General features: G+C 33.9%; 1 protein-coding gene across 3 annotated transcripts; it reads right to left on the minus strand.

The window, feature by feature from the left end:
- Nucleotides 1–388: 388 nt before the first annotated feature.
- LOC137387673 (transcription intermediary factor 1-beta-like) lies at nt 389–20,299 on the minus strand. 3 transcript variants are annotated; one of them, XM_068074158.1, is made up of 9 exons: nt 20,200–20,299; nt 16,205–16,379; nt 15,069–15,228; nt 14,571–14,757; nt 12,308–12,504; nt 11,058–11,228; nt 10,573–10,681; nt 6,544–6,638; nt 389–962 (listed from the first exon to the last, which is right to left on the minus strand). In XM_068074158.1, exons 2-9 carry the CDS (start codon nt 16,372–16,374, stop codon nt 894–896), a joined length of 1,158 nt encoding a protein of 385 aa, XP_067930259.1. In that variant the 5' UTR covers nt 16,375–16,379; nt 20,200–20,299; the 3' UTR covers nt 389–893. The 3 variants fall into 3 exon arrangements, with proteins under 3 accessions (XP_067930259.1, XP_067930258.1, XP_067930260.1); XM_068074157.1 differs by having other exon boundaries at nt 6,490–6,638; XM_068074159.1 differs by lacking the exon at nt 6,544–6,638.
- Nucleotides 20,300–21,704: the final 1,405 nt, after the last annotated feature.

Genomic DNA, 21,704 nt, shown 5'->3' on the forward strand with positions numbered 1-21,704 from the left:
ACTACCTAGAATCCATACAACACACGCTCATTTGATATGCTCTTGCATTGTATTCTGGGTAGTTTTGTTACAGCGTTAAATATCCATCTAAGTAATTAACAGCTAATTCACATGGCAATTGATCATTACAAATCTGGTGAATGTTATTAACTTGAACCGCTCACATATACCCATGACATCTCTGATAGAACAGGAAATATACATTATCTTGTTTCAGAAATATCTAGTTTGCCTTCAAAGCATAATAACAAAGAACAAGTCTCATAGAGGTACTCATGCTGAGAACGATATTAAATAGTCAATAGAAACATGTACCTCAGACAACGTTTTAAAGACCATATGTGACCGTCTGTATAAAGAAAACATCAGTTATATTTATTCTGTTATATATTATTCTTTATTTTATTAATTATATCTTGCACAAACCTCTCAACATACTAATCAACAGGATATAAAACATGGAAATCAAGCAAAAAATCAGCAAAAAAGCATGAAAGTTTGTGAGACAAGAACTCAGGCAAAACCTAGGTGGTATACCATCAAAAAACTCAAATCCAAAACCTAGTTTGTCTTATGAGGTATTTCATAGTCTAAGAGAGCATTACTAAAAAGAGAGTGTCACTCATCATTTCATGTCAATATTAACCTGCTACGGTGAATAGACAACACAAGGTGTTACTAACAGTGTAATACAAACTAAGAATATTGTACATTCACGTGTCAATGAGCTAAGAAATTAGAGATAGTCAAGATGAGGTGAAAGTGAGAAGAGATTTTCCTTTACTGGTATACAGAAGTACATGTAGATTATTGTATTATTCTTCATTCACTAATCATTCGATAATATAGCAATGCTTTCTGAGTCCGCCTTGGTACTATCAGAGTGTCTCCTGTTACACACAAGTCATAAACATAAGAGTCATCACTTTTCTCTTGGTCCAATAGAATTCCCATAAGCACACCTGTTGGAAGATATCAATTTTAATTACTTGATCATACAATAAAGCACATATATTATATGATCAAGTAATACCACTCACCCACTCACTTATCATAATAAAAAGGCCTCCTATTATAACACTACGCACATATAATATGTGTGAGACCAGATACAGAGTCCAGTTGTACCTCGACCTTTGATCATCTTAACATACTTATTTATTAACCAAAGATGTAAAATTAGAGCAAGTATTTGACTCAACATACAGATAATTTTCAAAAAGTAAAGTCTAAAACTTGGCTAAATATTGTAAAAAAAACCTGTATTTGAATGCCATCATTAATTGAACACCACCTCTATTTGAATGCCACTTTTATCTGAACGTCACTTTCATTTGAACGCCACTTCTATTTGAATGTGTCCATGGATTGTGTTTATGTCCGTGGATAGCAAGTGATCAGTAAAAACGTGTCCACAAAACCATACAAATAATGACTCGATTACATGAATAGCAATTCCCAAAAAACCTTTAATTGAACGCCATGGCACTCTATTTTTCAACCCTTCCTTTATAGTGGCGGGCAACTAGAAGTGACTTTCAAATAGAGGCTGGCATTGTATTTTTCAAATTGCTCGTTAGAATAAAGATAAAGAAAATGGGAAGAATAAATTTAGCCCTTTTACGGCATAGCGAATGTCCCTATATTTTGCCCTTTTTTTCTGGTGGAGCGATTTAAACCTTTTGGATGCAATAAATCTGCTAACTTACTGCCAAGTTGCTAAAGATCACAAAATAAAAATGCATTGAAAAATTGAGAAATATCTCTACAAGTTGATATCTATTACTTGCAATTAAGCTACGATGATATTATAGCCTGTGTATTGCTTTGCAACTTGTTAGAGCTTTCAATTTTTATTTCGATCTAACTTTGAAGACAATTTTTATTTTATATCTTTATTTAACAACGTTGCATAAAACGTCATTGCGCTCATTGATATGTTTGCTACAGTTTGCAGCCAAAACTAGCTTTTCATGTACAATAGAAGAGGAGTGATGAGTGTCGATCAAAAGTAAGGTCAGATTATTGCAATGATGCTATCAAATAATATGCTATAAACCTGAAAAGTTATAAGTTATATAATGTTAATCGATCAAGTGCTAAAAAGACATATTCACGAACAAGTGATATAAATGAACCATACTTACATTACATGCAGAAACAAAAATCAACGTTCTTAAAACAAAAATATTTGCATTGTTTGCTCGGATAGCTGCGTTCTATTTGTTGCTTTTGACGGAATGAACATTTGTTGGTCATCTAATACCTTCCACAATGTCTTCTGACCTCAACTCTTCTTCTACACTGTGGTACTAGTCAATATTAAAGTCGAAACTACTTGTTTGGCAGAGCAATACTTTTAAGCGCTGCATTTGTGCTGTATGAAATGTGGAAAAGTTTTGCTCGCTAAACATAACCTTTATACCGTCGCAAATGTAAATCGCTTTTATATACATGTACTGTACTTCAAAGTATCAAGTTCGTGTTAAACAAGGAACTACAATTAGCCTGAGACAGTTATTAATTATTTTTATGGTGTTGCTTTCAAAGTTCTAACGAAAAACCATATGAAAGCTTTGAAGTTGGGCAAAGAGAGAATTGATTGTTATTCATGTAAATGATTCATTATTAATACGATTGTGTGGACACTTTTCTATTAATCAATTGATATTATGGGTTCATGAAGATCAAAGATTGACAAAGTGGCATTCAAAAGGAAGTGGCGTTTAAATAGAGGGTAAAGCTCTATTTTTCAGCTCTTCTCTCATTGTGGCGATCAAATAGAGGTGGCCTTCAAATAGAGGTAGTTTTCAATTAGAGGTTTTACGGTAATTTGTTTCTTGTTTCTGTTCATATCAAAGTCTGTTTTCCAACTTTTTATGATTTTTCTGTTAAAACAACAAAATTAACGCTATAGCAAAAATTAGTAACTGTATTAGGCTAATAGTAGTCCTTTTTTAAAACGGTCTTGATAATTTGATGTATGTGAAAAAAGTTTTTGTGTTCATAATGGAATCTAGGCTATTGCGTATTTTGAGGCTAAAATATTGAGATTATTTTGATTACAGGAAGTTTCTCTTCATTCGTGCGAGAAGTGTATCCATAAATTGTAAAGTGCATATTGTAAATGTTTTGCTTTGCTAAAAAATTGTTTGGAAGCTAATATCGACTAGCTCAGCTGTACAGGAGAAGAGGTGAGGTCAGAAGACAATGTAGAAGGTATTGAACAGCCAGAAGAATATAGAATGGTTCCAAACAAAAGCAACAATCAGAATGCAACTAACTGAGCAACTGATGCAAATATTTCTGTTTTAAAAATGTTTAAGGTTGACTTGCAACAAAATTCACATTACAGTTATTTGATATCAAAAAATTCACCATGTCTTACTCTGTTGTGTTGTAAATGCAAAATATGTGGAAATGTGATTGCCAGCTCTTCAAAGCTCAAAAATAAACAGTTAAAAATGGCTGTAGGTTGGAATACCTTACTTTCATGACGTATTCAACTCGACGTGATTATTGTTAATAAAAGGCCAATCACAGGCTCAATATAAAACGTCTCGTAGCCCTAGTTTACGACAAAACACTTCGGGTTCTACCGGGAAGCCCTTATCAAATATAGATGCTCACTACTTTACAGTTTCGTTTCAGCTTGGTCTAATCATCTGACGGCAATAATTTGCATTATTAACAATTTTCATGTGTGTCTGCGTTTTGGTAAAACTGCAAAACCGATAGCGTTTTCGTACGCAGTCAATAAACTACAAAAATTTTAAGCGTTATTTTTGTTTTTCAAATGCATGGATTCATGTGCAAAGTATTTGGCACATAGCTAAGTTAGTGATTGTGGTTTATAGTTATTTTGATATATTGCCATAAGTAAACTTTTTTGTAAGAATTGATAAAGAACTGATTTTGTTTTTTGGGTGAATTAAATTGAACCAATTCAATGAAGTTGAAATAGCTAAAAAAGTGAAAATTGAATTGTGGTGTTTAGTGGTTAAATTATGAGTTGAGCCGATTCTCACAAGGCCTACGATGCAAAAGATTCGGGAATTGAATTGTTAATCCCTTGATGAGAATTGAATTGAATCGAGTCATTTTTCAACCCTTAAATCTTTCACTACCCTACGCCGATGTATCGACTAGCGCGGTAATATAAGCATAGACCGAAAGCTGATGTATCAGCTTATCAATAGGATTTCACTTTTCTTTTCATTACAAAGCCTACACAATAGCTAGACCAATCAAATTTTGTCTCCAACGAAACAACCTTGTTGCCAACCCCGTACAAACAATCAAAAATCTTTTGGCTCAGAAACTCCATTTTTAATTATTTTTCAAAACGGGAAAACCAAATTGTTATCGTCATGGCAGTAAGAAATTCACCGCGTTTGCTCAACGCAAAGAAAGCATCATAAATTTTGTGAGAGTGGGATTCACTAAACAGTTTTATACCTATCTTGTAGAGAAGTATGTTTTGAATAAGATGCATTTTACAATAAAACAATATCTATATTGATTCTCGGAATATTGTTTGAATACTATCGAGTTTTCGAAAATGCATTTAAATTAATTTGGTCAGAATAACGAATTTAGCGCAGTAGTGAAAGAGTTAACGACATCTATACTTAATATTAATGACTAAATTATTGAAAAACACATGTAGATATAAATTATCGTAAACATGAGTAAAACTCTCTAGTAATTGACAACAAATCATCACTCAGTAATAGTGATATTTATATGAACTTGTAAACATCCTATTAATTGATTTTCATGAATTTAATAAAATGATCAATCTCAGATATCTTACATGGCTATATATGATATGTCTATTGTATTAAACTCATCTCATGAAGAATACTAAGGCTTGTTACGTATAATGTATGAGATATTACCTTTGTTAGCCTGTTATAATTATTTATACTGCCATGAAGTTGTCCTTCCGTAAATCAGAGTTTGAGATGAAATTAAAATGAAATATTTTTGTTGAAAGATATTTGTACTTGTAAGTGTACTTTAAAAAGTTGTTTGCTTGTACCTGTAATTAAAAACTGTTGCTTATTGATTGAAAGGAGTTCACTAAAAAAGTAACTTTTTTCCTGTAATGCATTATGGGACCGAGCTTGTATGTAAATTTTCTCATATCTCAAAGCAATATTTCGTAGATAAAATAACCAAATACAAACTAATCCGTTCCCATACAATGAAAAAAATCACCTAAAGACTGGATATTACGATGGAAAAATATGTCTTTGGTTGTTAAAATTCAGTACCAACACCCACAAAAGTAACAAATACTTATTTAGTAGTTATGGTATACTATAAAACGTATGTAGCATTATTATGTGCGGTATTGTATTGAAATCTTACCTTCGAGACTAATGACTAACGGTCGTGCGAGAGAAACTTGACGGCGACGCGTTTAGTACATTTGACTTTTGTGAGGCTACATAACATAAACTTTGAAATTAACTAAAAGGATTAACTTAGCTTACTAAACACACCCAAAGTTATATATTAATCTTATACAAAACTTAACTTTTTGTTTTTATTTTTTAGGCTTGGCACTTTTTGCATCATTTTCACTATAACCTTTGGCCAACCTTTATAAAACATCTGTCAAACTGGTTCGACGAAAAAGACCGAGAGATGCCATTCTCGAAAGCAGCTACTCGCATACTTGGCCACATAAAAAACTGGCTCGTATGTTCATATCTAAAATTTATCTTGTATCTCAAGGTAAAAACATGCTCGAAACTTTGCTCATATCTCAATTTTCTCGTATATTGTGCACTCGTATGTCGAGGTATGACTAGTTATAATATTTTACTTTGAACAATACGGGAAATCATTAAAGGTCAAAGCAAGCACCATTTGGAACAAGATTTATAATAGAAAACAAGATGTTCGGTATTATCACTCACCAGTGTCAGCGTGTAGTATGTGTATCTCTGTATGGTCAGACTCTAAAGGCGTCACCAATATATACTTCTTTGTATAACAGGCTACTCCACCAGGTTTAGTCACAGCTTTAGAAGTCCACACTACCTCCCCTGTTTCTATATTCACTCTGAACACTGTCAATGTGATGCAAGAAGATACCACGACAGATTCTTGGTCAAGAACACAAAAAGAAAGTGGGCCAAATTTTTTGACTCGTGGACAAGCGATGTCTTTAATAACTCTTCCATCTAGTGAATAGGCTGTCAGACAGCCTTCAGCCTGATTAAACACAACTAACTTCTCTTCAACAACGACTATCTTGTTAGCATAATAAGAACCTTCTGGAAGCACCCAGCCAGTTATTCCTTTAGCACGCAAGTCAGTTACCATCACTTTTCTTTTATCTCCTAAGATATATAGTTTATTATTATATACACAGAGTCCCTTGATACTCTTCATACCGTCTATAGATGGTAATACACTCCTTGAACTGGCAGACTCATCTATCTTATACACAGCTGACCCGCTACCACTATCTACATATGTGAATCTATCATCATGATAGACTGTAAAGCAATATCCTATATCATCTACCACATTCTTAAGTTCAAGAGAAATTGGAAGAAGACGTCGACTGACAGGTATATCAACAGCATCCACCATCTTCAACTCTATGTCTCTCATTCTAGCTACAAATATACCCAATCAGATGATCAGACACTAACTAGTATATAGTAAAGTATGTTTACTGGAGTTTTCACTGTTAAGAATGTATTATGTATGATAAATGTTGATTACATTTGTTAAGTTATAAGATTTATTTATTTATATAAGAATTACCATGTTATAATGTAGATTGTGTGGGTACACTTACACTGTGTACATAGACTTACAAGTGTATGTACACTTTCAAACTCTCTCATATTTCACAAACACAAACACAAGCACCCACATGATCATAGGCAATAATTCACAGGCATACACATTCCCCAAAGGCATTCATAAGGATGTGACACGCACGCTTGAATGGGTTCAGATGTCCACTTGCCGAAATGCACTTGTACACATGCTATCATTTTTCTACGCACATTAAAATATCACAAACATGCAAAATATGAAAATACATGAACTATGCACTGGTATGTTTATTTTTGCTTACTCGATGCTTGTATATATATATATATATATATATATATATTTGAAAAATTATTGCGAAAAAAGTAAACTTTTAGTATTTGCGTTACAAATCTGTTTCGTGCGAAGCACTCCTCAGACGCAATTGTACAATTGCGTCTGAGGAGTGCTTCGCACGAAACAGATTTGTAACGCAAATACTAAAAGTTTACTTTTTTCGCAATAATTTTTCAAATATTTCATACTCCACTAACAATCTTTTAGGTTTTTAGTGTAGAGTTCTCTTTTTATATGCTTTTGCACTTGCTTTTAGTTAATATATATATATATATATATATATATATATATATATATATACCGTAAAACCTCTGATTGAACGCCGTAGTGCTCTATTTTTTAACATTTCCTTTATAGTGGCGGTCAATTGGAAGCGGCGGTAAAATAGAGGCTGCAGTGTATTTTTCAAATGGCTCGTCAGCATTTTCGGAAGATAAATTTAGCCCTATTATGGATAAAGCGAATATGTCGCCAATATTTTGCTTTCTTTTTTCGGCGGAGTGATATTGAACCTTTTAAATGCAATGAATCTTCTAACTTACTTCCATTTTGTCAAAGATCTCTTAACAACTATGCATTGAGAAGCGAAGAAATATCATCACCAGTTGATATCTATTGCTTGCAATTGACCTGCGATGATACTATAGCCTGTGTGCTTCTTTGCAATTTGTTGGCATTTTCAATTTTTATTTCATTCTAAATTTGAAGACATATTTTTATTTTGTATCTATATATCTATCATCTTTTAATCATATTTAACAAAGCTTCATAAAAGCTCATTGTACTCACTGATATGTTTGCTACAGTTTGCATCCAAAACTAGCTTTTTGTGTGCAATGGAAGTGGAGTTATGAGCAACGATCCGTTGTAAGTTGTGTTAAGATAGCCGCAAGGCTGCTATTAAATAACATGACACAAATCTGCATATCTATAAGTTATACAATAATAATCTATCAAATGGTAAAAGTATATATTAATGAACAAGTGACATAAACAAGGTATACTGATGTTACATGCAGAAACAAAAACTAACGTTTTTAAAACAAAAATATTTCCATTCATTTGCTCGGATAACTGGGTTCTGATTGTTGCTTTTGATAGATCGAACATCTTCTGGTGGTCGAATACCTTCCACAATATATTCTGACCTCAACTCTTCTTCTGCACTGCTGAACTAGTCGATATTAGCGCCCAAACAACTTCTTTGCTAAATTCAGTTGCATAAGTGCAATTGTATTTAGCACCAATGCAACGCGTAAAAGTTTGCTCGCTAAACGTAACCTTTGGTACTTGCAAGCCGGTTTTTATATGCAAGTTTTTCGAAGTATTAGGACCGCGCTAAACAAAGAACTACTATTAGCCTGAGACAGATAGTAGTTATTTCTATGGCATTGCTTTCAAAGTTCCATCTACCATCGTAAAGTTAAACTGTTTTTTATATATGCAGGCTACTTCGAATTATCAGAATCGCGTTAAACAAGGAACCACTATAGCCTGAGACAGTAATTATTTCTATAGCAATGCTTTGAAAGTTCATCTACCGTAATAAAGTTAAGCTAATTCGAAATAGAAAGACCAGGTTAAACAAAGAACTACTAGTAGCCTAAGACCGTTATTAATAATTTCTACGGTGTTGCTTTCAAAGTTTTAATGAAAAAACGAAAAGCTTTGGAATTGAACAACGAGAGAATTAATTGCTATTAATATAAACGATTAGTTATTAATACGATTTTGTGGACACTTTACTACTAGTCAGTTGATATTATAGGCTCGTAAAAATCAAATAATGTCAAAGTGACGATCAAATGGAAGTGGCGATCAAATGAAGGTGGTGTTCAATTGGAGAGTGGCAGTCTATTTTTCAACCCTTCTCTCAGGGTGGCGGTCAATTGGAGGTGGCATTCAAATAGAGGTGGCGTTCAATTAGAGGTTTTACGGTATGTATATATATATATATAAAGCCACCCATATGGCTGTATTCTCTCTCACACTACATGCATACACATATGCAAATTATACACAACTGACAATTTACAGTGAGTGTCAAAGTCACAGACAATGTTAGGCTAGTTGCTGAAATCTTATATACCACTGTCTTAAATACCGATCGATTGCATTATAAGAGGTGGAAGACTAGAGAGGGAGGGAGACCACTATGTTTCAATTAAAGTGAAGTACTAGGTATATCTGTATACAGTGCTGGTAGGTTTGCTGTACCACAATGAGTGAACTGTCCACACTGTAATGCCAGTCACTTTAGAAAGAATGTGTAGATATGGAGAAGGAACAGGTTAGTAATGAGTTATAGATGTTTAAAGATGGGAACAAGGAATTAGTAGCTTGGTACATGAAAACAGCATGAAAAAATTGAACTTCATGATTTTATCGTGAAGAAGTAAACGCTGAGGCAATTGAGATACAAATAATATTAAAGGTTGACTTGCAACAAAATTCACATTACAGTTATTTGGTATCAAAAGATTCACCATGTCTTACTCTGTTGTGTTGTAGGTGCCAAATATGTGGAAATGTGATTACAAGCTCTTAAAAGCTCAAACACGAAAAGGCGCCGTATATTGGAATCTCTTTATTTTGATGATGTAGCCACGAAATTTGGTTATCGTCTTGTCACGTATGTTCTCACGTGAATTGAAAGGCCAATAAAAAGCTCAATATAAAACTTATCGTAGTACTAGTTTATGACAAACACTTCGGGTTTTACCGAAGACCCCGTAACAAATATAGATGCTCGCTACTTTACAGTTTTGTTTCGGCATTATTCAATCGTCAAGCCGTTCTCTGATTATGTGACCCAATACTTTGCAAATAATTTTTGCAGCACTTTTCAATTATCACAGGTGACCGACAGGCTCGTCATGATTATCAGACAATGATATGTACTCTTTCGAGCTAAGGTTAAAAAGTTTAACGATTTTTTGTGGTAAGTTGTAAGATATCATTGCTAAAAGTGACAGCATTCCAATGACGATAAAACAGACGCGTAAGAACAATAGACATGGTTTTATTGAATGCGTGAAGTATATTTGTGAAAATATTTTGACGAATAAGGTTGCAAGAAAGTGTAAACAGAAACCATCTCTCACAACTACATCACATTTGAGCTGGTTTGGAAAGGGAATCCAAACTATGGCGGTCTCGTGTGGCTGCGATTTTCTGTTCGTTTTTGAGCTTTTAAGAGCTTGTAATCACCTTTCCACATATTTTGCACCTACAACACAGCAGAGTAAGACCTGGTGAATCTTTTCATATCAAATAACCGTAATGTGAATTTTGTTGCAAGTCAACCTTTAATATTTAATAAATGTAATTTACAATTCATCTTCCTTCTGTTGTGACGGTAAATACCAAGTCATCTAGTACATGCTCAGGTTCTAGTTACTTAAATACTGAGCCAACAATAGCAGAATTAACCTTGAGTAGACAATGCTCTCTGATTGGTCAGTTTAAGGGAAGGCAGGTCTTCATCAATAAACCTCTGAATTTCATTGGCTGTAGCAGCATAGCCCTCTGCTGAGTCAACCTAATCAATAATCATATAATATGGTAAGTTATGTACTAGTTTTGTACATATAGTAGTAGAGAATCTGATAGAATGATGTCTTAAGATAATACATAACTATATTAAAAAAATAGAATGTACAAAAACAAAGACTTAAAAATAAGCTCGATAAAATCCTTTACAAACTTGTAATTCTATTTACAGCACAACGAGGTGAGACAACTCCTGAAAATCAGCAACATTCAACGAGTACTTTTACAGTAATTTATACCTGAAGCCTCACTGATGTAGCAAACTTATGTTAGACACAAACTTACAATGTCCCTAAAAACACAGAAAATAAAACAGAGTTACTGTGATTAAAAAGTGATAAGGTAATTTATAGTCTACACTGTACCTGGTGTGCATCCTTGAACTTGGCATCCTGTAGAAGTAGTAATGTGTTAATCTCTGTCAATCTAAGTCCAACTTCTCTCTCCAAAAAATTAATCAATTGCTCTTTTGATCTCCTTCTGCTCTCGAGTAGCTCCCTTTCGAGGTTATCATATTTCCTGCGTAGCTCTGTAAGCTAATACAAAAGTTGATGAAACCAACATCTATAATAATTTTATTTGACCACTGAACAGTTTAAGTTGAATACATTAAAATCTTCACAACAGTAAGAGCCATGTCCATCTATCTGTTCAAAGAAGCTGTAAAAGTGTTAGCAAAAAATTGCTTTGCATGGGAGTTGAACTCTGACACTCTGTTGTATGTACATCACACCTACTACTACTCATGTTGGCTGAGTAGTAGTAGTGTAGGTGCTAACCACCACTACACTACTCAGCCAACACTTCACTGGATAATTACGCGCACACTGATTCCTCATGACGATCTCTCATTGTGCACGGGATACCAAGCGGAATAGTATATTTAATTAGAAAAGGCTCATGAATGATGCGTATTATATCTTGTAATTAATAATAATAATACCTTGTAATTAATAATCAGATGCAAAATACCTTGTACGTAGTAATATGATATTTGTAATTATAGTATAATGCGTACGGAATTTAACAATAATTTGTCTAATAGGTAGTTTGGAATGCTTTCAACTGTTTCTTGTATAAATGGTTTACTGAAAGATTTGCAGATAGCCAATTCCTTGAATATCATGCTATGTCATTTTAAAATCTTTTGCTATGTCAAAAATCGCATATGCTGAAACAAATACTCGCAAAAAAACAAGCTGTTTGTTTATTTCATTTTACAACAAAAAAATCTATGAGCTTTTTAACAAATAATGTGGATAAATTCACGTGTCAATAATAAAAAGCGGTATATAAACTGTTAGAAAAACTTGGTTTAAAATTAGAATTACAGTTAATCAAATTCAATTACGCATTTATATCCCTTTTATGATTTTAAGATGGAACTTATAACTTTACAAGCATCCTCGCTTTTAATCGTCAGACTTCGGATTTCAAAAGTTTCAAGTTGCTTCAGTCATACTGTCAAAAAGCTGCTTAGATGTTGAGTCATAGTGCTGAAAATATGCCCATATATTGAGTCACAGTATCGAATAGTTGCACACATGTGAGTCATGTGTTGATGCGAATCTCCGGCCTCTATGACTATTCAATCAAAGAACACTCTAATATATACCTGCTCATCTCTCGTCCCATGCAACCTCCTAATCAGTTCCTCTGTGCTCCTTTCATAGTCTGAGAACACTTTAGTACTATGTTTAAGTAGTGTAGACAACTCTCCCTCTTTACCCAAAGCATCAACCTTCAGCTTTTCCCTTTTGACCTTCAACAGTTTCACCAGCTGATTAAGGTGCACTGCTTGATGAGTTGAACCTGTAATAAAAGTAATAAATTTAAAAAATTTTTAGTGAAAAGTTTACGGAAATAAAAATATGTATAAACTGAAAAATAATAAAATATCTAGTAACAAATTGTGTGAAGATGTGAGACATGAAACTTTAGAACAAACAGAAAATATTCAGTAGATATTGACAGCTACTTACTTCTCATTACCATCCAAACAATCAGTAAAAAAGACAGCTACCTTCACCATAATCCTTGGTACCATCCAAACAATCAGTAAACAATAACACCTACCTTCATCATATTCCTTGGTATCATCCATACAATCAGTAAATAATGACATCTACCTTCATCATATTCCTTGGTACCATCCAAACAATCAGTAAATAAAGACACCTACCTTCATCATATTCCTTGGTATCATCCATACAATCAGTAAATAATGACATCTACCTTCATCATAATCTTTGGTACCATCCGTATAATCAGTAAACAATAACACCTACCTTCATCATATTCCTTGGTACCATCCATACAATCAGTAAATAATGACACCTACCTTTATCATATTCCTTGGTACCATCCATACAATCAGTAAATAATGACACCTACCTTTATCATATTCCTTGGTACCATCCAAACAATCAGTAAACAATAACACCTACCTTCATCATATTCCTTGGTACCATCCATACAATCAGTAAATAATGACATCTACCTTCATCATATTCCTTGGTACCATCCAAACAATCAGTAAATAAAGACACCTACCTTCATCATATTCCTTGGTATCATCCATACAATCAGTAAATAATGACATCTACCTTCATCATAATCTTTGGTACCATCCGTATAATCAGTAAACAATAACACCTACCTTCATCATATTCCTTGGTACCATCCATACAATCAGTAGATAATGACACCTACCTTTATCATATTCCTTGGTACCATCCATACAATCAGTAAATAATGACACCTACCTTTATCATATTCCTTGGTACCATCCAAACAATCAGTAAACAATAACACCTACCTTCATCATATTCCTTGGTATCATCCATACAATCAGTAAATAATGACATCTACCTTCATCATATTCCTTGGTACCATCCAAACAATCAGTAAATAAAGACACCTACCTTCATCATATTCCTTGGTATCATCCATACAATCAGTAAATAATGACATCTACCTTCATCATAATCTTTGGTACCATCCGTATAATCAGTAAACAATAACACCTACCTTCATCATATTCCTTGGTACCATCCATACAATCAGTAAATAATGACACCTACCTTTATCATATTCCTTGGTACCATCCAAACAATCAGTAAATAAAGACACCTACCTTCATCATATTATTTGGCATTATCCATACAATCAGTAGATAAGTACGTTTATTTTCATCATATGCTTTGGTACCATCCATACAATCAGTAAATATTGGCACCTAACTTCATCATATTCCTTGGTACCATCCATACAATCAGTAAATATTGGCACCTACCTTCATCATATTCCTTGGTACCATCCATACAATCAGTAAATAATGACACCTATCTTTATCATATTCCTTGGTACCATCGATACAATCAGTAAACAATGAGACCTACCTTCACCATATTCCTTTGTTCCATCCATACAATCAGTAAATAGTGACACCTACCTTCATTATATTCCTTGGTACCATCCATACAATCAGTAAACAAATAGACCTACCTTCACCATATTCCTTTGTTCCATCCATACAATCAGTAAATAATGACACCTACCTTCATTATATTCCTAGTTACCATCCATACAATCAGTAAACAATAACACCTACATTCATCATATTCCTTGGTACCATCCATACAGTCAGTAAACAATGACACCTATCTTCATTTTATTCCTCGGTACCATCCATACAATCAGTAAATAATGACACCTACCTCCATCATATTCCTTGGTACCATCCATACAATCAGTAAACAATGACACATACTTTCATCATATTCCTTGGTACCATCTATACAATCAGTAAACAATGACACTTACCTTCATCATATTTCTTGGTTCCATTCATACAATCAGAAAGTAATGACACCTGCCTTTGTCACAGTCCTTAGAACCTTCCATACATTCGACGCAGAGGACTATATAGCATGACGAACATGCCAATGTGATTGGTTGATCCTCATGCTTTGTACATTTCCTTACAGCATACATCCTTGCATTCCCTTGAAAACCTTCCGTCCCGAGAAGTTTCTTATGCTGAGGGAAGAAGTCTTCATGGGACTGAAACAGAATGACACGATACACCTCATAGTGTAAGTGGTAAAAAAATGCAAGATCTTGAATTTTTTTGAGATTGAAAAAATAACTGGTTTATGTTATAAATTATTTACAGGTGTTTACCACAAATGTATCAGCAAACATTTTTATTCAGAAGTTCAAGGTCACAACAAAACCCTTAGCCTTTTATAATGATGCCAACAAAAGTTCAACCTTGGCTGGCTAAGTCCAGAAAATGGATGAAGATAAAGGAAAATAAAACAACAATATATAATCACTTGAACTATAGTGGTTAAAGAAAAATCTAAACTCACTTCCAAGTGTTTAATGCAAATCCTTTTTCCACAGTCAGTGCAATACTTAACAGCAGATTCATTGGTTATTCCTTTTTGTACACAAACATCACAAACTTGCACTTTGTCTTCTCTTTTCACAGCGACCGGAAGTCTGTCCAAAGTCACATCAAAAACTGCCCTACAAAGATTAGTGTAATATACGACTAATATAACAGCTGAATAGCTGACGTACAAGGTTCTTCTAATCAGCAAATCCAACGTACTTAAAACACTCTTTACACTCGAAAAAGACATTCACTCGAGATCGTTCTAACAAACAGCAGATGTTTAACAACAAAACAGCATCACAAGTAGCTATGGGACCAGGAAGAACTGTTCCCGTATACAAGTGTTAAAAGTACAACTAGAAGTCTATAGATGTGTTTACTTTGTAACTTAGATATCTGAGCATGGGTCAGTAGCTAAGGTGGTAGTGAATCCTTTATTGTAAATTTCCTGACTCTGAAAGCCTTGCACAAATAGAAAGTTGTCAAAATTTGGTTTTTGAGACCAGCAGAAAACTAAAAAGTACGGAGTTACAAATTCTCAGAGTACATCTAGTTGATCCAATGACTACAAGTATACTATGAAAAAGATAAAACCTGGTCAGAGATTAACATGCAGACCATAAACTACTATATGTGTCATATTATATGGGATAGTCTCTGCCTGTAGAAACTTAATATTAGTAGCTGTTACACCGGTTAATAGTCTTACAGTTAGGTTAGTAAAAAGTAGCAAAAGGCACTAAAAACCTGGAAGGATTGGTACACGCTTTTTAGTTGTGAAATAATAAAACAGTGAGTCAAGTATTTAGCTTTTGTCTTGATCAGTCTTTAAAGGAGCAAAAAAGAAAAGTCAATGAAAAACTGATGTCTAACATTAGCTGGCACCATATCTGATTTTCAATTTTGTCTTGAAACATGAAGCTAAAAACTGAGTGATCTAGTATGAAAATATGTTGCTACCTGGAAATAGAAATAATAAAGTAATGGCATGATGCAGAAATGGAATACAGAACTTAGCTCTACATAATGACCAATGTGATATACACTGTACATGATGAAGTGAGATCTATCATCAGGTGAGATTCATTATGTCATATACAGACTTACTTGCATTTCCCACATCGAACTATTCTGTTAGTTTCAAAGTCTCCAACCAAGCATGGATAACAGTGAATATGTTGACATGGGAGTATCCTTGGTTCAACTAACTGATTACCTTGCTCCATGCAAAATCCACATTGCTTCAATCTATTTGAATGTTCTGTTGCTGCTGCCATTTTCTCTATATAAATATAATATATCTAATGCTAATATATGGATATACTACACAGAAGTACAATAGACGCTCCCATAACATAAAACTATTTTTGAGTAAACTCCACTAAACAAAGAATATATGTAGCTTTGGCTCTGTACTACATAAAATATTCCATATAACGTATAGCATCAAGTCAGTGCAAGTTCTAAATTTCTATTTGAATAACTAGAGTGCCATGGTTAGTCTTAAAAATATAGTTTCTCTCTTGTCCTACTTGGGAATGAAAACGACTGATAGGGTGTCAAACATGTAAAGAAATGTATAGTATCTCTATTATGTATGTTAGTGTCCTTGCAGTGTAGTGCCTCTTCAGATGTCACCAGGCGTGCCTATAAGGCACAGAGAATAAGTAGCTTTAAATTATTCAGAAATACGTAAAGACATGTGCAGGTGTTAGAGTGTCAGTTTATCAGTCTGAATGTGACAAGTAGAAAAAACCATTAAAAACTATCTTCTACCACAACCTATAATCCTGGTTTTAGACAAACGGAGAGACAGACATCACTTTCACTATAGTAAACAAATATTTTTGTTTTACTCTATTTTAGACCTATGCAATGATTTTTCCGCAGAGTAGACCTGGCTGTCTTAAAGCGATACGAAAAAAGAAAAAAAGTGATCGATACAAACCAATAGCACCACAGGTATTGTAGTCAATTATAAACTTATCTGTTTAAAGTCTTGTTTTTTTCTTATTTGAACCGAAGGGGGAGTTTGCAAGAAGCTTTCACATATTAAGCAATTGACATGCATTTTCGAGTTGATGTAATGTAAAATGGTCACACGGAAACATTCTCAGAACATATTGTTAATGTTGTAGGAGCTTCTACTGTATATTAAAATACATGTTTCTAGATCAATCGAGATGGTTTGTTAGACAAATGAGAACATATAGCCACATATAAAAAATGAAGTCCAGTTGGCTTTAGCAAGCTAGGCACCAATAACAATCATAAACTAAAGTTATTAACCATCAATATCCCTATTAACACTCCTTCCCTAGAATATACTGGTTGCTTTGTTACTGTTTTCTTTTTCATCTAGTAAGACTAATTTTTATAAGGTTATGTGCTTCCTCTGGTTATTATGGTTGGTCTTAAAACTCTTTTACCCAACCTTCGAACGCACTCAACTCTTTGCAGTCAATGATCAGGTACAATTGCTACTCTCTTGTACATGGGTATACCGTTGAAAAAAGCAGTAAAAGTTTATACACATAATTTGGGAATTAGCATTCGGGTATGAGAAATAAAACTCTCCATTCTTTGGTCATTAAATGTCTGGCTGCACGTACTATGAAATGTTATTGATGTGCCATTTCAAAACAAACATGTTAGTCAATATCGAGAGAAATGAACTCAATGATTAATGCAACCGGCTTAAATAATTCATTAAAATTATCTCAACTCAATTTTATTCATTTCCAATGTAAACAAATTGCATCCAAGATTGGCTTTCAATGATGATGATGACCAACTGAGCTTCCACAAAAACAACTCTATAAAGTATTAGTTTATAGGTAATAAGTGATCAATGATATAAAAAGTCACAATATTTTCAGATCATTTCCTGCTGCTTTTAATAGCTTATATTGGACAAAATGTCAACTAGGAATAAAAAACTTAGAAAACAGTGATTTTTCAACTTTTTAAATATTCTGAAAAAGTTAAATTCATCTGAAGTTTGGAATTTCTCAAAACTAGATGCCATACACTGCAACTTCAATAATGTAACATTCTTCTGCTGCTCATCAGCCTAATATTATCTACAGCAGCTTTATTTACCCAAAAAACTGACGTTACCCAATTTAATAAACTTCACAGAAAGACCTCTATAAACTGATTGGTTTACTCTGAACTAATTGAATAGGAACTTATCTACATAAACTCTGGAAGGGTGAAGTTAACACAAATCATTAATATAATGGTTCCTCCCAATCCGAGATCAAAAGTAGTAAAAAGTGTGTGAAACTATCATTCTGAAATGTTAACCAAAGGTAACTGCAAAGAATTATAATAAAACTAAACATATTGATGAGGCAATATTTTACAAATCATCACATGAATGTATTTCCAAATTTTGTAGATTTTAAGGTCGAGGTGTGAGAGTTGAATCATCACATACTGTAAGGGTAGGATCAGAAACCTAATTAACACTTTCGGTAAAAACCGATTGATAAAAACGTTATATACAAATGCCGATAAAACCAGGGCAAAACCTTATGGAAAGGAAAGAAAATTCTCTTTTGCAAAATATCTGAAAAATAAAAACAACAATAACTTGTTCTCAAAAAAGAGTGTTTTAAATCAGCGATCTTATTAATATGGTTTTTACATGCCAACTCTCAGTAGCATAACTACTTTTCTCTACCTCATAAAAAAGAAAAAAGTTCTTTAGTTATAAAGGCAGCCACGATGTAACTTGTGCCAACTTCAACTCTACAATAATGTTGAAAGTATTAAATAGAGAAAGAAATTAACTCAAGTACTCTAACTGCAGATCAGTTAACCTGGTCTGTTCAGCCAAGGTGAAGGTGTTACAATCTCCTCTAATGATTTAAAAGGGAAATTCATGGCATCGCACCAACAAAGTGCATGAAATTGCCATATGAATATACAACACAAAATAGCGTCATCAGGATTAAAAATCTTTGATGAATAATGGAGCAGCAAGATGAGAGTGGTTTTGTAAAAATCCTAATGTTACCTCTATAGCATGCTCAGCGGTTTTTAATTGATGACAGTTGAAGAAATTTTCCTAAAGCATCCAGATGTCACGATAGTTACAAATTCGAGATAGAAAACTGATAGAGAAGACGGGAAATCGAGGACAGAAAACTTCTACAATTTATACGTTTTATTGTGCACATAGTTTTAAAACTTGTAAGCACTATAGTAGAACAAAAGGTTCTGAGCAATGACAGCAGGTGAAAAAAGTAAACTACATGTAGTTGTGTGCTTTCGTAAAACAATTCATAATACAGTATCTTGAGTTATCTACTTTACACAAAAGTGAGATAGAATTCTGCTGCACTGGGAGGCGGTGCACTGGGTGATAGTGAAACAGCATTTCGATCTGATTGGATGACATATGACAACTTGTTTCTAGATTGCGCAAAGGAAATGTAAGGAAGAGCATTTTGTATTTTCTTAATGGAAAACTACATGCTAACATGGCTTCCACCATAAGAAGCCTCCAAAGTGATGCTAAATTGACCGATGAAGAACTTATATAACAGAACTTATATATGCTGACGACTGCATGTGAAAAACCATCTAGCAAATTGGTTAGCAGAGCTGACTCACAGAACTTTCTCTTTTTATGCCACCGACAACATCACCTCTGGTTTAGGAACAACCGAGTACTTTCTACTAAATAGGTATGCTTTTACTAAAAACATGGTTTGTCTTCCTTATCTAACCCAAGTGGTGACCGCAGTTATATTTATAAAAAATGAAATAATCCAAATTGTTCGTGAGGCTCTAATGCATTCATTATAGCCTGGCGTCACAAAATGGAACTATAGCACAGAAGCATGCGCTGCCAAGTGTTACCAAACAGATAAAGAAGAAAGATAGAGTGGCCTTCTGGCAAACACAATGAAAAACAGCACCTGGCGTAACAGCAAGCTGAATGAGAGCCAAAGCAGAAATCTGCCACCCAAGTCTCTAAATGAGGTTAGGTTAAGTCACAGGAGGTAATATCAAGCAACAGCAAAAATGATCTTGCAATAGCTTTTATTGATTTAAAATGTGGATGTGAAGAAAAAATAGTAAATACTTACATATATATTGATCACGTAAATAGAAAATTTACACATCCTTGTCTATCCAAACCCATTGCCGAAATGAATGTGATGGTGCAGTGCAAAACTGAGAAAGATTCTAAAAATAGTCATATTGTATAAATTGATGAATCAACAATGTATGATGATTGATTCAACATGAAATGGATAAGTAAAAAGAGACACTCCACCATATATACAAACCAGGACTGAAGGGATATTCATACTGCAAAAAGATTTACCATAAAGATTTGGTATTCAAAAATTTGGTACTCAATAATCAATAATCACAGGTGAAACAAAAAGGGCGGTTAAATCTTTGATATTTAGTATAGACTGAATTGTATAGACAATCGTATTGCACTACTTTGTGTGCAGTATTGCACTACTTTGTGTGCAGGTATATTTCGCACTTGATTCTGTTCAAATAACCAAAATTAAATGTATTTGACACTTCTCATGATGCATAAATGTGACTCAACTTTACCATATCAATAACCAACTCTTTTTCCTAGTGACTAATTCACCCATATTAGGAGAAAGCTCTGTCAAAACCATTTTTCACTGAAATGAAATATTGTTTGTTTTAAGCCAATGTGAAATAGATTTACTTTCATAACACGAATTACATATACTAGCCAACAAACCTTCAAATCTCTTAAATTAGCATGGGAATTATAATAGCCAGCCTCCCCCAACAGGTAATCCTGACTGTTGATGTACTCCTACGGGCACTGACTTATAAGTGCATAGACTGAATTTTCATGCAGTATAATTCAGTGCAACTATTCAACATAGAAGCAGACACTATTTATCATTGAAATATTATCTGTAGCCAACTACCCTGCAAAAAATAAAATTATGCATTTTAGCACTGAAAATCTTTTTTAAAAAGTTGAAAGAAAATGACAAAATAATTAGGTATTCATGGGATAAGCAGTAGCCTAACCAAATGATGTGGACTGATACAAACAAAAAACTATGCATATCCTCAATTCTTTTTTTGTGTGTGTAATCATTATATGTGTATATTAGGAGTAGCCATTATATAATCGTGTGTTGAGGCCAAGGCCCATTTTCGTTGTAACTCATATAACTAGTCAATTTGTTTGGCCTCTTGAACTTGTTAACGCTTGCTCTCTAGGTTATAAATGCTTTTACTTATATGGCTATAATCTTTTTTGTGTGCAATACAAGACATACTGCAATTTTCGCTGGATCTTTTTGCAAGCATGGACTAGCTAGAAATAGTCTGCATTGCACCAGCATCCACAGTGCACCAGTAAGCATCATCTTTAATAAGCAACTAGGCTGGCAATTTCCTAAATTGCACCAGCATCAGTGCACCAGCAGGACAGTTGTATTACCCTGGCCATTTCCACTTGTCAAACCCAAAGAAAGTGGTGTTTTTCTTTTAAAAAACAGCAGCAAGTTTGGAGTTACAACCCCTGCAAACAGAGGATCGGGGATCAGAAAACCTCCCTTAGCCTGTGTTGTATGGAAAT

This window comes from Watersipora subatra, chromosome 2, assembly GCF_963576615.1.
Source record: "Watersipora subatra chromosome 2, tzWatSuba1.1, whole genome shotgun sequence".
NCBI lineage: Eukaryota > Metazoa > Bryozoa > Gymnolaemata > Cheilostomatida > Watersiporidae > Watersipora > Watersipora subatra.

Coding starts and splice junctions, on each gene's coding strand:
- LOC137387673 (XM_068074157.1), bottom strand. CDS start 16,374: ATGGCAGCAGCAACAGAACATTCAAATAGATTGAAGCAATGTGGATTT. Junction 12,505..14,570: donor TTCTAAGGACTGTGACAAAG/GCAGGTGTCATT, acceptor CTTTTATTACAG/GTTCAACTCATCAAGCAGTG. Junction 11,229..12,307: donor ATGGGACGAGAGATGAGCAG/GTATATATTAGA, acceptor CTTTTGTATTAG/CTTACAGAGCTACGCAGGAA.